The sequence below is a fragment of the Podarcis tiliguerta genome, assembly GCF_965153285.1.
Source record: "Podarcis tiliguerta genome assembly, chromosome: 4".
NCBI classification, from domain to species: domain Eukaryota; kingdom Metazoa; phylum Chordata; class Lepidosauria; order Squamata; family Lacertidae; genus Podarcis; species Podarcis tiliguerta.
The window spans coordinates 75,172,318-75,186,570 of NC_139537.1; the positions used below are offsets into that span (position 1 = coordinate 75,172,318).

Genomic DNA, 14,253 nt, shown 5'->3' on the forward strand with positions numbered 1-14,253 from the left:
GCTATATGATATCCTTCAGTTTTAAGTGGCACCTAACTTTGAAACTGGGATGCGGGTGGTGCTGTGAGTTAAACCACAGAGCCTAGGACTTGCCGATCAGAAGGTTGGTGGTTCGAATCCCCACGACAGGGTGAGCTCCTGTTGCTCGGTCCCTGCTCCTGCCAACCTAGCAGTTCGAAAGCACGTCAAAGTGCAAGGAGATAAATAGGTACTGCTCCGGTGGGAAGGTAAACGGCATTTCCGTACGCTGCTCTGGTTCGCCAGAAGCGGCTTAGTCATGCTGTCCACATGACCCGGAAGCTGTACGCCGGCTCCCTCGGCCAATAAAGCAAGATTAGCACCGCAACCCCAGAGTTGGTCACGACTGGACCTAATGGTCAGGGGTCCCTTTACCTTTTTAACTTTGAAACTGTTGCCTTGAGTCTATTACAATGCAGTCGTTTCAGTCTCTCGAACTGCCTGCTCCTGGATAGACTCTTGCACAGAACTAAGTCAGATCCCCAGATGTGCCTCCAACCACATAGAATAATCCTTCTGCATTAAAGACCTGCAGCTAGTTGAGCTAAGAAATGGAGAGCTCTTATGCATTCCTATGCAAACCAGCCTGCTTGATCTTCCACTCAGATAAATCACAGCTTAGGACTCATCCCACGCTTTCTGCCTAGGGTGATTATGCTGTTTTATCTTAACCAGGAAGTATTACTCCTTTTTATCTTCAGCCCCCTACAAACTAATGTCAGGAGAGCAATTTTTGTGCACATTCTATGTTGTTGGGTATACTTTCCTTTTATTTCAATCGCACAAAATGCCCGGAAAGCGTGATAGCTTAGGACCTTTGGTGAAATACAGCTCAGAAGCAAGTCTCCTCGCAGGTAACCAGGACTTCTGACACCACCCATTACCTGGTTTTGTACTGAGTGTTCACTTGATAGGGGGCGGAAGTGAATTCCCCCCCATCATCTCTAACTAATGTGCCCTCATGATGCATGTGGTTGTTAACCCTGACAGTTTTTAACATTACAGTGGTACCTCACGTTAAGTACTTAATTCGTTCCGGAGGTCTGTTCTTAACCTGAAACTGTTCTTAACCTGAGGTACCACTTTAGTTAATGGGGCCTCCTGCTGCTGCCGCGCCCCCGGAGCACAATTTCTGTTCTCATCCTGAAGCAAAGTTCTTAACCCAAGGTACTATTTCTGGGTTAGTGGAGTCTGTAACCTGAAGCGTATGTAATCCGAGGTACCACTGTATTTTAATGGTTTATTTAGTGTTCTGATGGTCGAATGTGAACTGATGCATTGCAAGCTGTCCTGGTGTTTTAATGCATAATTAATTAAATAAATGATTTTATACTTTGCACTTAAGTGCACACGCGAAACCTCTTGCACTCACAGCAAAAACATAGAATGTGGCTTATAGCAAAAATAAAGATCATTAGTGAATGAGTGTGGCGTTCGCCCTGCATTTTGTAGCAAAGTGTGAGTGTTACACATTCAGTAACAAAAACCTACTATAGCTCTTATTGTTTCCCATGGCTGGAAAACAGCTTGGAGATGCAGAGAGGAGCAGAGTCATGCAGAGCGAACTAGATTGGAAAGCGGAGAGACTGGGTGGGCTGTGGAGGATGGAGCTGTCGAAATTTAGGGAACATAAGATTAACTCCACCAACCATGGCTTCTGGAGCAAGCAGTGTGAGAGGCAGAGAAGAAAGGCTATTGCAGCAATTATGAAAGGGGAGTGGGGCAACAGCCACAAGACCAGGATCAAGCAGGTTGAAGAGTCATGGAGGGTAGATGGCTGCTGTCTGGGTGAGAGAGTGGCAGATGAAACAGGAGAGACAGCGAATGGCACTGGGAGAGAGGAAACCAGAGGGTGCTCTAATGCCACAAGCCACCAATGGGATGCTGAGGACAATGTAGGGGTCAGTAGACTAGACTCTTCAAGGAATAACAAGGGGCTCTGAGAAACAGAGGACTTGACCTTGGCGGAGCAAGGCCTAAGGAGCTGTGCAGTCAATCTCGTGGAGCATTAGGCTTCTTATTTCTTGCAGAAGGGCATCAATGAGGACATTTAAAAGAGCTACCTAGCTAGATGGGACTACCCAGCATCATCTACAAATTAAATCCCACCTTCTTCTTAATTTTTATTTTTATTATGTATTTCGTGTTTTTATATTGCGATTTCATCTTGCAAACCGCCCTGAAACCTGCAAGTATAGGGTGGTATACAAACTTAATAAATAATAATAATAATTCTTAATGCCTTCCCACCGCAGAGCTCCAGATCCAAAAAGGTCACAAACATCTGAGACCCTTTGGTGCCATCCGTCAAGGTCCCTGGATATAGTCCAGGTGGTTTTGTGCCGGGAAGACTCCTCAACTAAATGTAGCAGATGGAAAGGCCTATATACCTATTTTGGAGAGTCCTTTATTGGACCTGCTGTGTGCTAACGCAGCTGCCCTCGCCCTGCCCTTTTACTTGCAGCCCCGCAATGCAGTGTGGAATTTCGGGGTTGTTTCTTAAGGCTCTAAAATATATCCCTTTTTCATACAGTCGAAACACCCTCCATTTTTTAGAAGAGTACTGTTCTACTTGTGTCAAGAGTTCTCCCAACAGCCAGAGCCACTAGAGGGAGTGTGCTAGTTTTGAAGCTGCTCATGGCCGGAGTTATTAGCTTCTTCAGCTTTTAAAGATCTACTCCACCTGTTGGTATTTCTTTCTACTCTAAATCACAATAAAAGGGGTTCTTGGTGGAGGTTAGCAAGAAAATCAGGGCAATGCTTTGCCTTGGGCTTGTTGTGTACACTCCCCCTGCTTCAAGAAGAACACAGTGCCAGGCTCATGCTTCAGGCTGTTTAAAAACATGCACCTGCACAGGGCTTTAGCTGTTTCAAGTTGCCGCACATGTGAGCAATTGAGCACGTTACAGGAATTTTGACCGCTGCCTCTTGTTTGGCATGGCTCTTGCACCAGACTCTTGTTAAAAGGTTATAAAGGGCTCAGATCTGTGTAATGGTCTACTAGAACCAAGCGTTGCTTTCCCTTCACAGACCATGGGTGCTAGCCTTGCTTGTTCTGGCATATTGAGCTTCTGGCATTTTTAAAGAACAGTTACCGCTTTTGTTTGTACGATAAAGTGGAAACATGCATGTTCTTAGCCAGATACTTTTCTTCCAAAAGGGTCACATTTTTATTCTTGACTTTGCCAAGGTTGTAGGCAGATGGCTTCTGCTTAGACCAACTTCTGCTTAGCGTTAACTTTGTTTCAAGAGTCTAAATGACAGTACAGGCAGCGCTGCAAGGGTTAATCCATCACATCCTTTACTCTTCTAAAGGGCAGGTGCAAATTTATCTTGAAGAGAAACATTTGAAGCGGGAGCAGAAGAAATAATTTATAGCTTATGTGGGATAAGCAGTGTAACGTCTCTTTAAAGGATTCCCTTCCTTTCCCATCCTGTCTCCCTTTGTAGTCTTCCTTCCGATTATTCATCTAGCATTCTCTTTCTCTTCTAGAAGCCGAGCTCGGCATTCAGCCAATGCGGTGCTGCTCTGTGTAGTGCAAGGCATTGCTGAGCTGTCTGAACTCATGGCTGGGGGTTTTCATCTGTCTTGGAGCCTTAAAGAGCTGTTTTCTTTGAATAAAATCTCTCTTCCATGAGAAGCCTGTTTAGTATCTACCATCCTTTTTGTTTTGTTAATGGCCTTCAATTACTGATACTGCTGCTTCCTGCTTTACTGTGCTGCTTTAGATTTTGCTGTCTTTATTGGGATTTGCATTCCTATAGCATCAAAAAAAACGAAGATCATGGCCACTGGTCCCATCACCTCCTGGCAAATAGAAGGGGAAGAAATGGAGGCAGTGAGAGATTTTACTATCTTGGGCTCCATGATCACTGCAGATGGTGACAGCAGTCATGAAATTAAAAGACGCCTGCTTCTTGGGAAGAAAGCAATGACAAACCTAGACAGCATCTTAGAAAGCAGAGACATCACCTTGCCGACAAAGGTCCATATAGTTAAAGTTATGGTTTTCCCAGTAGTGATGAATGGATGTGTGAGCTGGACTATAAAGAAGGCTGATCGCTGAAGAATTGATGCTTTTGAATTATGGTGCTGGAGGAGACTCTTGAGAGTCCCATGGACTGCAAGAAGATCAAACCTATCCATTCTGAAGGAAATCAGCCTTGAGTGCTCACTGGAAGGACAGATCCTGAAGCTTAGGCTCCAATACTCTGGCCACCTCATGAGAAGAGAAGACTCCCTGGAAAAGACCCTGATGTTGGGAAAGATGGAGGGCACAAGGAGAAGGGGACGACAGAGGACCAGATGGAGGGCACAAGGAGAAGTGGACGACAGAGGACCAGATGGTTGGATAGTGTTCTCGAAGCTACCAGTATGAGTTTGACCAAACTGCGGGAGACAGTGGAAGACAGGAGTGCCTGGCGTGCTCTGGTCCATGGGGTCACGAAGAGTCGGACACAACTAAACAACAACAGCTGCTAAAATTCCTTGCACCAAGACTTTTATTTTGCCCAGATTTGTTATCCCAAGGTTGCTCTACCATGAAAACCCTGACCTTTGAGTAAGCTATCCTGGCTACAGCCAATTTTACCCTTCGCCACTGCAATTTGAACATCAAATGCTGCATTGTAGGTGGAGCTGGGTGGGTTGGTAGCAGGACATGTTCCAATAACAAGCTTTGAAGCAGACCATCCCTCTAGAGAGGAAGACGGCTCAAACCATGTCAAGATGTCAACTGATCTCAGCTAAACTGAAGATCAGGGTTTCCATGGTAGACTACCTTGCCACAAGTCTGGAAAGTAGACTGGCTGCTCTTCTGGTGTTAAAATTAAAGCATTTGGGCCAAAATAATTTCCAAAAGAGGCTTGAGTAGTTGTGCTGGCCTATTCACGAGACTAGCCAAGAGCATTTAGAATCCAGTTCCTACACTTTCAAACTAAGGAAGATTTACTTTGTTGCACTAGAGAAACGAGAACATATGTAGACGCTTGTTCAGGCTGTTTCCTAACCAAACCAAGAAAATAATCAACCAGAGGTACAGCTTAACAATGCCAAGCATCTGTCCAGAAACAACAAAACCCATTTTCACAGCTATTACCCAGCAATCTTTGCTGCTAGATACTAGTGAATCAACCAATCTTTCAGAGAAACGAGTGAGATGGTACATTTCGAAGAAGCCAGTAAGGGCACTACAGATGTAGAATAATTCTACACCTGTCAACACACATTATAATTGATTCTATAATGATTATCGAATCAGTTCATTTTTTCAGCTCCCTCTGCTATGCCAGGACATGTGATGTTCTCATGTTCTGTACTTAAGGGCTGCAGGGTGCCTGTGCTTGAATCTGAATTTAAGAGTATTCTTCTAAAGTTGGAAGCTGTGCAATATGCTTTACATGACTAGTTTTATTAATTTGTTTTAAAAACCTTTTTCTTCCTTTTTTCAACTAATTATAATTATTGGTCACTTTATTCTACAGGGTTTTTGCATCCATTTCTGGAAGCTTGCAGTAATGAGACCTTTTTTCGCACTTGTTCACTGTTGCTTCGAAACCCTAAGCTAGATACACAGATACTGGAAAAACTTAGTATTCTGCTGCAAAAGCTCTCAAAAATTAAGTAAGTCTTGTAAACTTTTTCTTATTATCCAGTTTTATTATCCTCTCTTTGTCATCTTTTTCAACCCATTGTCAGGTTCTTGCATTGTGTAATAGGCACATTAACTTTATTTCCCCCTCAGCATCATACTAATATTTAAGAGGAAATTATGACAAATGAATTGTGATCTCCACTTGAAAATAATAACTGTAGGTAAAAGTGGGAAAGTAGGGGAAAGTTCCCAAACTTTCAAATGTAAGCCTTAAAAATATTTATTTAAGCTAAAGAAATATTTTTAATTATGGTTTTTGAGACAGTATTACCTTAACCACAATTCCACAGTTCATGCTTTGTTAAAATATAATAATCGGTAAACATTTTTGTTAGTTTCAACAAGCTGCCTTCAGAAACTATGGTCTGAAGTTGGCTTTTCTTAAGTGAGCCATAGTTAGTATTAACCATAATTACTGTTAATCACAGACGAAGCCACAGACTGACTGATCAAAGAGCTAAAAGCTTCTAAACTCTTCCTGGCTGTGTGTGTAGGCAGAGCATATGAGCGATGGTTTACACATGTTTCACTAAACCAGTGGTTGGTAATTCTTGCATCTAGGGGCCAAATGTAGTCCTCTGTTCCCCTCTATCTGGCCCTTAGGATTCTCCTCAGACCATGGCCTGAGGCCACATCCCTCACTTCCCTTAATGCTCTTGGGTGCTTTTCCCTCACTGCAATGTGTCTTTGAACTATGATAACATCTGTTGTTTGCTTGGATGGGAGGGTGTGTGTGAGGATAAACCTCTAGCCTTTCGGTGGCTGGAATTTAGCTTACAGTACAACTGTTGCTCCACCCACATTTGCCTCTGGCCACGCCCACTTTTTGCTTCTTACCCTGCACGCTACTGGCATGTGGCCCTCAGAAGTTTGGCTGTGAGGAAATACAGGTCTCACGTTTAAAGTTTCCTCAACCCCTACTCTAAACCATGATCTAGCACGACGTGCAAATTTGGCTGCTGTTGGCAGATGCCATTGTGGGATACTTTGTAGACGCCTTTATTTAACAAAAAGTTTTCCACGGCTTTACGCCACTGTTAAGTCCATTTATCTTACAAAGCTTCATAACGAAAACAAAACACATCTCAAATCTTCTACAGTGTCTGTTAATACTAAGAATGGCATTTATTTTTACTTCAAACATTTTTCAGATGCTCTGTAACTTGTAGTGTTCAGATATAATTGAAATTCTTCCCGTCCTTCAGAGTGATCAAAATGATGTTCCTTCACTGCATAACATTCTTGGAAAATAATCTTACAGGGGCAATAAGAAGATGTTTGAGCTGTTCACGATTCACCTGATGATTCAAGAGCTACAGAGGACAACGCATCCAGATCATGCTTTCTTATGTATTAACCTCAACTCAATTCTCTTCAATTTGGGACTGACAAAAAGCAACCCCAAAAGCAATAGTCTAAATGGGAGCCAGTAACAGATTGCATTTTATTAAGACGTTTTCTGAAGCGTGTTGATTTTAAATGAATAAATGAAGGGGAAAATGTCACAATGGACATAATCTTTTATGCCAATATGCTCCTCAAAATAGGCCAAGGACAGTTTGCCATTTTATTGAATACTTGATTTACCCACCCCCTTTAAATATTGTAAGTTTTACAGTGGCCATGATCCAGAGGAATGTGCACTTTCCCCCTTGCAATAGGTAATCTGTGCTGCCAAAGCTGACAGTGATCTTTGTGTGCAGCCCTAACTCTCATGATATGCAGCCCCTTTTGGAAGCAGCTCCTCGTCCATCAATGGACAAATTATTTAACCTGGGGGGGGGGTGTCAAATCCTCCCAGGCCATAACGTTGTTCCTCCCTCCCCACCCCTTTGAAAAACACTTGCTGCCAAATGTGAGGGTCACCAACTCCAGACCCTCATCCCAGCAGCATAGTGAGAAGATATCCCAGAGATATCTTTTGATGTTGCAGATGCCTCTAGGATTCTTCTCATTGAGAGAGGATGGTTGCCAGTAGAGAGCAAGAGAGCCTTTGAGTGGTGTCAGTTAATCAAGAAGCATCTTTGGTCTCGGCCGACTTTCCAGCTGCCCGACACTTCTTTCAGTAAACTGGGATGGGGAGGTTGATGGAAGTTGGGAGCCCCAACATCATTTGGAGGACCACAAGTTCCCCACCCTTAAGACAGAACTTCATAACCACACAGAACTCAGACATGGCTGACTGGTGCACCGCCTGCTGTAGTAGTGAATGCCCTGATCCCATCCTCAAAGCCACACCAGTGAGTTATCCTCTTGTAGAAATATAGTTCCTTTCGTACAGGAATTTTTAAAATGTTGATTTGCTAATTTCTGTATTGGGGGGATTCAGTTACTGAAGTCAAGCTTGGCACTGATTTGCGCTTTGACTGATGCCTTCTATATGTTTGGTAACTCAGAGTTCAAAGGCATACTTGCCTGTCACTTTTATATGTATTTATTGGCTATTACTGTGCCTTAAAGGTAAAGGTACCCCCGCCCGTATGGGCCAGTCGTGTCCGACTCTAGGGTTGTGTGCCCATCTCACTTAAGAGGCCGGGGGCCAGCGCTGTCCGAAGACACTTCTGGGTCACGTGACACTTCCAGCCAGCGTGACAAGCTGCATCTGGCGAGCCAGCACAGCCCACGGAAACACCGTTTACCTTCCCGCTAGTAAGCGGTCCCTATTTATCTACTTGCACCCGGGGGTGCTTTCGAACTGCTAGGTTGGCAGGCGCTGGGACCGAGCAACGGGAGCGCACCCCGCCGCGGGGATTCGAACCGCCGACCTGACGATCGGCAAGTCCTAGGTGCTGAGGTTTTACCCACAGCGCCACACTAATACATGATTATTCTGGAGTGCTCTATTTGTATTCAGCATTTTAAGATTAAAAAGAAGTCCACAAAATTAAACTCCACCGAGAACCTAATTCTTAAACAAAAAAGAAATTGCTTTTCAGTTTTACTTCATACTAAAAATAAGCCATTCCCACCCCCACTTCCCCCTTTGGGTTCATACCTTATTTGACCATGAAGGCTGCAATGCTAAATATGTCTACACAGAAGTAAGTCTTACTTAATTCAGTGGGGAGGATGAAACTCTTGATCAATCTGCTCACACAACCCACTTGTTCGCTATCTCATATAAGAGAGAGAGAGAGCATAGATAGGAAAGATTTCACACACACGAGCACTTTTCTTTTTTAAAAAATGTATGCACTATCCTAACTGGAAATAAGGAAATAAATATTTGAGCACCTGCTTAAATTGTCCATGAAACCTCATAACAAGATTCCTGCCAGGAACAAGATATTAAAAGTCACCCCTCTGTACCCTGTTTCTTTGGCAATGGCTGTGCCAGGAACCTTGACAAAAAAAGAAGTAGAAACCGGCACCTTAGTTTCTCAAAGCAAATTATTATAAGGAAGGTGGGTATACCTTTGTCTCCCTTGGGGCAAAGAAGAGATTACAGGGGAAGATACTGGCTTGGCTAGCAATGGTTAGCCGGCATGTACAGCTTCCTAGTGATTCTGTACCCCAGATGACTTCCCTTTTGCAAGCTGGCGATGCCAGTAAGAGGGTGAGTGGCAGATGGGTAAATATTTTCCTTCTCCAAGAGCTTGCTGCCTGCCCTTGTGTCGCTGGTCAGCTGGTTTCACTCCTTTTGACAGTTCTGTGGGGCCGTGCTTAGCTGGCAAACTGGTTTGGGGGAATGCAAGGAAGGCCCTTTACCCTGGCATGTCACTAAAGCAAGGCTGGATCACTGCCATCTTCCTGTTGCAAAAAAAGGTTGCCATTTGCTACCAACTCAATAGGTCCAGCCACTCTGCAGAGGCCTTTATGGGATTGTTACCTTTAGGTGGAAAACAAGGAGGCGTTTGCTTATTCAAGTGCTTCGGTTTTCCACGTTAAGAGCTTGTGGGTAACTTTTGTGGGTAACAATTACTTTGTGTGCTCACAGCTAAATGTTTCCATTCCCTTACATTTTATGAGACTGGTGGCCTTCATTATGAGCACAAGTTAATTACGCCACCCACGGTCTAAAGCAGAGGTGCGCAGGCATGGTTTTCCTATATTGCAAACATACAGCTTGCGACAAAGAGCAACAGTTCCACGCAGTTCTGTGGCTGGAGTTTGACTATATCTGTGTTTAAAATACTTGGTTGAAAAGCTGTAGCACGGGTGGCTTTTTACCACATGTTTATGACTTTGCCTACTGTGCATGCCTATTACATACAATTCTCATTTACATGCACATAAAGGCAAGTTGTAATTTGAAGAAGGGGAACCAAATGTTAGCTTTTATAGAAGCACATGTTAATTTGATAAGCGGGGTAGCGGACTCCCTGCTTCCATTTCCTTCCCTTTCTTTACCCCTAGCTTTCACCCTCTCCATCCCCCTGTTTCTGCCCAGGGAAGAAATACCCACCAATAAACAGCGGTGCTGGTTGGAGAGCACACTTGAGGCCAGCAGTAGCAGGCAAAGGGAGTTATTGAAGCAGGCCAGTAAGCTTTGTAATTTGCATTAATGTACTTCCCACAAACGAAAAGAAGACCACCTATACTGGATTTGTTGAACTCGTGAAACCAACACAAGAAAGAAAAAACATTGTAGGGAAGGGGTGGCAACTCTATCCCCTCTGTAGATCAGGGTTTCCCAAACTTGGGTCTCCAGCTGTTTGTTGGACTACAACTCCCATCATCCCTAGCTAGCAGGACGTGTAGTCAGAGATGATGGGAATTGTAGTCCAAAACCAGCTGTAGACCCAAGTTTGGGAAACACTGGTGTAGATCCTTTACGCTTTCCAGTTCTCTCCAGTATGGTGGAATGCAAGAGAAGTGGAGAAATAGTTCTTGTATGTACAGTATACGATGACTAAACTAGACAAGTGCCTGAACAATTTGTCACATGGGGTTGAAAGAGAGAAACTTAAGCTCTGTTCCTTTGCCTCTCAGTTTGAGTGGTGATCGGGAGGTAAGAGGTCCAATCTGACATCTTCTCTTGGTTCCAGCTCCTCCGTGTCAAATATTGTCCTCTTGCTGCTGACCCATTTCAATACTGCCTTGTTCTGGGCAAAGGTCCTAGAACATCCAGTTTGCGTTCTCTATGGTAGTTCCATATTGCCCAGACAACAAAAGGAAAAAATATTTATAGGCCCAGGGTTATCAACCAGTTTATGAACACTTAGCATGCGGCAAATCTGCAGCTGCGTTTTGTAAACCGCATTGAGGTTTCATTCTTACAATCAAGCAGCGATGTCATGAATTGGCAGGATGATGGAGAGGAGGAAGAGGATCCTGGTGAGGGGTGTAGCTGGGACACACTGGGGCAAGCAGGGGATGGGGACGGAAGTACTCACAGAGTGACAGAGGGTGGCAAGGGAGTTGGGAGTGAGTGCACAAGAATCAGAGCAGCAGGACCCAGAGCCAGAGGGACCCCTGTCTCGATAAAAACAGAGGGCTCTGAGGCATAGGGAGAAGTGGTAGGGGAGCTCTAGGAAGCTGAGGCAGACAAGAGACCACAGCCCAGCTCCTTAGCTGGCCAGGTGCAGCTCGCTAGCTCTGGGAGAAGATTCTTCAGCTGAAGTAGGCTCAGGACAGGTGATGGTCATATACCTCATTAAGCCCAGATACTGCAATCAGCATGCAGAGCACAAAAGGGAAGCAGAGCTGAGGGGCTGTGTCTGCTCAACTGCCCACATTGATCAACTTTGGCTTGGATAATCCTGAACTTCTATGGGGCTGTGCTTTGGGTTTGACTCTGAACTGTAACCTGACTGCCGGACTTAAGACTTTGCTTACTTGGATTGACCCTGGACTTTGAACTTGGGACTTGACTTACTGACTCTTCGCCAGGTAGGCCAGGGGTTCAGGGCAAGTATATAAGTTCCATGAAATATGAAATAAATTACGGTACCATTGCATCCATGTTTCGCTTAACATTGCAGGCATTAACCAATGTTTAAGAGTAAGGTGGCAGTCTTTGAAATGCAGTTTTCGTCCCTTCCAATTTTGTTTCCTGTTTGAGAGTGGTGGGGCAGGTGCAAACAAGAGTAGATGATGTAAAAAAACACACACAAAAAGGCTTTTATGTGCTCTTGTTTTCTGGATTGTGTTTCAGTGCTTTAAAGTGCTTGCTGATCATTAATGGCACTGCTTCAAAAGGAGCAGCAAGGGCATCTGATAAGAAGGAACTGGTGTCCTGCTCAGAACAAGTTGCTGCAGGGCCATTTGTGGTTGAGTCCTGAACAGAAGTTTCTTTGATTCCCAAATGAATGGGATGTATTTTTATTTTATTTTTTAAGCAAGCCTGTAACAGTATTTCTAAAACTACAACAAGGGTGGGTGTACAACTCCCTTCAATTCCGGCTAGCATGGCTTAATGGTCCAGCTGTAGTCCAGTAATATCAGGAGGGTCACAGGTTTCACACCCCTGTGGTACAGCATGAGGGTCACCAGAGATTGGCATCATTGGGTACAGGCTGAGGTCCATGCCTCATTATGCAACCCAGTGACAATCCATGGAGCCTTGTAGCCACCTTCTGTCGCTGCATAGCCACCTGCTCTCTTCAAGCGAGGAAGAGGAGGAGGAGTTTGGATTTGATATCCCGCTTTATCACTACCCTAAGGAGTCTCAAAGCGGCTAACATTCTCCTTTCCCTTCCTCCCCCACAACAAACACTCTGTGAGGTGAGTAGGGCTGAGAGACTTCAAAGAAGTGTGACTAGCCCAAGGTCACCCAGCAGCTGCATGTGGAGGAGCAGAGACGCAAACCCAGTTCCCCAGATTACAAGTCTACCACTCTTAACCACTACACCACACTGGCTCTCAGCAAGTAGGGACACTGAGGGGAAACAGAAACCTCTGCATGATTTTCTCTCTCTGGGAAATGCAATGAGTTACGACAAGGAGGGAGGAGGGAGGCCACACGTGAAGTGCTCTTTCCAAGAGCATCTTTCCCAAAGCCTTCTGAAAACCCGGCGCTGTACAGGATCTGGCTTTGAGTCGCCGCAAAATATGGCCGCTCCGGGTTATGAATAGGTGGTTGTGGCACTGAGAGATACTTTCTATGTTAAAAGATCTTTCATCTGTATTTGCAGTTATGCTATCCTCTAAAATATACCGTATTTTTCGCTCCATAGGACGCACTTTTTCCCCTCCAAAAATGAAGGGGAAATGTGTGTGCGTCCTATGGAGCGAATGCAGGCTTTCGCTGAAGCCTGGAGAGTGAGAGGGGTTGGTGCACACCGACCCCTCTCGCTCTCCAGAATTCAGGAGAACCCCAGCGCCAGCCCCACAAGGTCGGGAGACAGCGGGGAGGCGCAGCGCATCTTCCCGCTGTCCCCGGACCTGGTCTGAAGGCAGGCGGCGGGGAGAAGCGCGCCTTCCCCCTGTCCCCGGACCTGATCTGCATGCAGGCGGCGGGGAGAAGCGCGCTTCTCCCCGCTGCCTGCCCCGCAAGCTCCGGGGACAGCGGGGAGGCGCGGCGCGCCTTCCCCCTGTCCCCGGACCTGATCTGAAGGCGGGCGGCAGGGAGAAGCGCGCTTCTCCCCGCCGCCTGCCCCACAAGCGCCTGGGGGGGGGGAAATAAAATTTTTTTTCTTTATTTCCCCCCCAAAAAACTTGGTGTGTCCTATGGGCCGGTGCGCCCTATGGAGCGAAAAATACGGTATGCTGTAGGTATAAAAACATACCTTGAGAGCCAGTGTGGTGTAGTGGTTAAGAGCAGTAGTCTCGTAATCTGGTGAACCAGGTTCGCGTCTCCGCTCCTCCACATGCAGCTGCTGGGTGACCTTGGGACAGTCACACTTCACTGAAGTCTCTCAGCCTCACTCACCTCACAGAGTGTTTGTTGTGGGGGAGGAAGGGAAAGGAGAATGTGAGCCGCTTTGAGACTCCTTAAAGGGAGCGAAAGGCGGGATATCAAATCCAAACTCTTCTTCTAATAAAATAATTTACTTTTTAAAAAAAGTTTTGTTTTTTTGTAAATCGGAATTCAATCCCCCCCCCCATCAGATTTCGCAGGTATGCTGTTTATGTCAATGTATTTTGTCTCCTTACGCATCTTGTGTAAGGAAACAAAGGGAAGACATTGGAAACTGGGGGGGGGGGGGGGAGTCCAGAATTAATTAGTTTCAATTTGTGTTATGTTGAAAATTTTGAATATATATATACGTGTGTGTGTGTGTGTCAATAAATTTTGTCATCAGGGGATTTGAAGAGTTTGCTCGAGAGCACTGCTTATTCTGGAACCTATACAGGAAGAATCACCAGCCTTCAGATATGTCCTTTCATAGGTTCATAGCAATTCCTCTTTTAGGTATGCTTTAGTTTTACTTAAATGCATTCTGTGGTGTGTGTGTTTTTAACAATAAATTAATGGGAAACGTTTTAGCAGATGCATTTAACTGAAACTTAAGAAATGCCCTTGGCGATAGCAACCCCCCCTCCCCTTTCAGAACTTTCATTCACAATGGATGTCACTGTTCTGTATGGTTTAATTTATCAGATCAAATTAAAGAAGAGCTGTGAGCAAAACTCAGTAATTCATAGCTGTCACAAGTGTAGCCTTTATAAGCTGAGCAGGCTTTTTCACCCTTAGGAT

The 14,253-nt window shown here is 45.0% G+C and overlaps 1 protein-coding gene across 1 annotated transcript in view; it reads left to right on the plus strand.

Annotated features, from left to right (window-relative positions):
* CCDC138 (coiled-coil domain containing 138) overlaps positions 1-7,180 on the plus strand; it is a 30,542-nt gene extending 23,362 nt beyond the window's left edge. Inside the window, exons 14-15 of the mRNA XM_083437829.1 lie at positions 5,503-5,641; positions 6,934-7,180. Coding sequence (XP_083293955.1) covers positions 5,503-5,641; positions 6,934-7,105 — 311 coding nt within the window. The 3' untranslated portion in view covers positions 7,106-7,180. The remainder of the gene's footprint in view (positions 1-5,502; positions 5,642-6,933) is intronic.
* The last annotated feature ends 7,073 nt before the right edge of the window (positions 7,181-14,253 follow it).